This window comes from Magnolia sinica, chromosome 3 (assembly GCF_029962835.1).
Source record: "Magnolia sinica isolate HGM2019 chromosome 3, MsV1, whole genome shotgun sequence".
Taxonomy (NCBI): Eukaryota; Viridiplantae; Streptophyta; class Magnoliopsida; order Magnoliales; family Magnoliaceae; genus Magnolia; species Magnolia sinica.
In genome coordinates, this window is record NC_080575.1 from 123012457 (window position 1) to 123016065 (window position 3609).

Below are 3609 nucleotides of genomic sequence, written 5' to 3' on the forward strand. Positions count from 1 at the left end.
ATCATTTTACAGTATGAGACCAAAAATGAGATATATCCCATCTCAATTGCACCACATTAGAGGAAACAGTGTTTAATGAGCGTCGACCATTAAAAATATTTTGGGGACCATAAAAGTTTTGGATCAAGCTGATTTTTGTTTTTTCCCTTCATCTGGGCCTTTATGACCTAATCAACAGATTGGATGTCAAATAAACAGTACAGTGGGCCTTAGGAGGATTTTAATGGTAGATATCCAATCACTATTTTTTTTCATGTGGTGTGATCCATCTGAGATATATATCCCTCTCATTTTTAGTATCAAGCCCTAAAATGATCTTTAAAAATGGATGAACGGAATAGATGAAACACATACATCATGGTGGGGCCCACAGTGCACCGACCATCAGCCCCGGGGCTGGTGTCAGGGGGAGTAGCCAATCCGTTTCCATGGGCATGTGCATAACATCAAACTCTACATTTGCTAATAAGCTGGACCTATAGTTCCTCCAGAGAATATCAGCATAGGGGCATTCTCGTAATCTCAGGATGTGGAAATTTTTGCAATGTGTGGGAACATTAAAATCTTTGACATTTGAGGCTTCTACCAGAAGTTTGAATTGATCAATGAGAATTGCATTTGACCTATATAAGCTTGGGGCATTCGGAAATAATTAAAAAGAAAAAAACAAAGCAAAGAAGACGTAGGAAAAGAATCTCCCCTTGCAGAAATGCCACGTTCTCTTCCTCCCCTCCATCTCCTCCTATTGCTTGGAACATTGGGAGGGTGGGCCACACCAACAAGCGCAAAGACTCTCAGAATCGGCGTCCCAGCAAAATCTCCATACCCCCCAGTATGTGGCCGTAAAATGCAAGACTTCGAACGAGACATGTTTCAGCGGCCATGCCATCGACGTCTTCCGGTTGGTCTGGAAGAATCTATACAACAAGACTACGAGTTCATTCCTTACGAAGGCCACTACGATACTTTGATCGACCGAGTTGTTTACAAGGTCAGTTCATTTTACTAGTCTCAGCAAGTGCTCCTTATTTTACCAGAAATGATCACATACAGGGGCTGTATCGTCTGTCTTTTTGCCACATCAATCAAAAGCTGATGGTGTTACTAATTAATGTAGTGGTGCGGCCCACCCAATTAGTTAATCAGCCTGATTGTATGTAGGGTGATTATCATGGTGCAGTGGACCTTTTGTCCAGATTGGCTGGACCCATTTCCCAGCACTGTATATGATTGATCTTGCTTAGAGAAATAAGAATTCCATTGAGTAATTTTCAAACAATGTATCAGTCTTTGGGTAGAAAGTAGGGATGCCCACTTTCATTTCTTCGGCAACGCTTAGGTGGTTGCTGTAAAATCCAACTTGAAACACTTCCAAACATACTCCTTATGTAATCAAAGTTCAGATGATTCAACCACAACCGTTGATGAACCCCCTGCAAGAACTTTGAGAGGGAACTCATTCTATGCGTAGTATAGTTCTGATCTAGCATTCTTAAGATGCATATGCAAGAGCAGTGAATTGAATTGCCAGCATGGGCCTGTTTAGGTTTCCCACCTTCAGCTGGATATTAAAATGTTGGAAGTTTTAGCTCTCTGCTAACGGTAAAACATTGCGAAATTAAGCAGATATTGCAATAACAGCCAAAATTCATAGTATTCATAATGAGAAGTTACCCCACATGTTGCAGTTATGTTTTGTCTAACTTGATAGAGATTTCGATCCGGAGATCAGATTTTCAATTTGGTTGCTTCCTTTTCATGAGAAAATTGCAATTCAAATAGATACTGCATCCAAACACACCTTAAATAGATCAACCAATTAAAAATCGGTCAATTTTCTCAATCCAGCTGCTCTTGTATTGTACTTGTTTATTTTACACTAATGAAAAAGATACCATACCAAATTCCCTCCCTTATTAGGATTCTAAAATGGGTCCTTACTCATGCCGTAGTGGTAGACTCACAAGAGTTTGAACACGAGGTCATAGGTTCGAGTATCCATTGTAGTGAAAAACCATTCTAATGTGAGTGCGGGTGTATAAAAAAAAAAAAAAAAATTGGATTCTAACATTTTCATTGGATTTTCTTTTTCCTGGATCAAAGAAATTGGATACGGTGGTGGGTGATACGTCTATCGCAGCCAACCGAACTCGGTACATGGAATACTCCCGACCTTACACGCAAACAGGAGCAAGAATGGTGGTGCTTGAGAAGCGAGAAGTGCAAGCTTGGATATTTGTAAAGCCTTTCACGGGAACATTGTGGGTAGCGACAGGGGCCTTTTTCTTGTACAATGGTATAATCGTGTGGTTAATAGAGAGCACCGACGTTGAAGAAAAGCGCTTCTCCTTCAACCATATTTGCAACTTGATCTGGCTTTCCTTCACCACCCTCTTCCCATTCACGGTGACTAGGGATAGAGAGAGTCATGCAGTTAGTAGAAGGCCTAGGCCCACATGAATCTAAACTTCATCCAACATGTAAATGGAAAGAGGAATTGAACCTGACCCATTAAAATCTGAGGCCGGATACTTTGTTTGCACAAACAAGAGTTTCATGTTTATTGTAATGTGATTGGGTCATATCATAGTAGACTCCATTTAATACAGCAGTGCTGACAACGTGGCCCATTACAATACAGAAAAACAGAAAATCTTTATTTCTGGCAAGCGGTGGATCTGGATTCAATCCAGGCAGACCCCTTGAGTACCTGTGGGCCCAGCTACTGGTCGACAGGATAAAAAAAGTGTCCATGTAAGGGTGCAGCTTATATGGATCCCCTCATTCACCTTGAACGTGGGGCCTCATGATATATGTGCCTTATATCTATGCTGTTCAACCGTTCGAAAACTCATTTAATTTAGGGCATGATGCCAAAATTGAAGCAGATTCAAATCTCAGGTGGACCATAATACAGAAATAGTGGTAATCAACTATAAAAAACTTCTCCTAAGCAACAAAAGTTTTGAATCAAGCTGATATTTGTGTGGTCTCCTCATCCAGCTCTTTGTGACCTTATCAACAAGTTGGATGGGAAATAAACATTCCGATGGCCCTATAAAGTTTTTAATGGTGGGGATTCAATCACAACTGTTCCCTGTGGTATGGTCCACCTAAGATTTGGATCTGCTTTATTTATTGGATCATGCAGCTGTCAAAATGGATGGACTGTGTGGATGTAAGGATCATGCATCACAGTGGGCCCCACACTTAATGTCCCAGATGTTATTTAGGCCAAAAATCACTGCAATAAAAAAACAGGAAAAAAAAAAACAACTGGCAGACGACTTTCCTGAGCCTATAATGTCCCAATGAAGCCCCACCTAGATTTTTATTGCAATGATGGTAAAATGAGAATGCATACCAGATGGATGGAGTGGATGCATGTCACACCTATAACATGGTGGGCCCAGAAAACTTGGGTGTTCACCCCCACGTACATGTGTTGCAGAGGATCCCGATCCCTCTTTTCATGCCCCTTCCCACAGAAGGCGAAGGAAAGAGCGTGGTCCGTAACACAGTTCTAAACTCGTTGAGTCAACTCGGACTGTGGGCAGTCAACTCAACTCAGTTGAGTTTTCACACTGTTTTAGATTGCCCCCACGTGGT

The 3609-nt window shown here is 41.3% G+C and overlaps 1 protein-coding gene across 1 annotated transcript; it reads left to right on the forward strand.

The window, feature by feature from the left end:
• Positions 1-694: 694 nt before the first annotated feature.
• LOC131241084 (glutamate receptor 2.6-like) lies at positions 695-2630 on the forward strand. The gene is made up of 2 exons (XM_058239724.1): positions 695-991; positions 2104-2630. The coding sequence occupies exons 1-2, from the start codon at positions 710-712 to the stop codon at positions 2458-2460; spliced, it is 639 nt and encodes a 212-aa protein (XP_058095707.1). The 5' UTR covers positions 695-709; the 3' UTR covers positions 2461-2630.
• Positions 2631-3609: the final 979 nt, after the last annotated feature.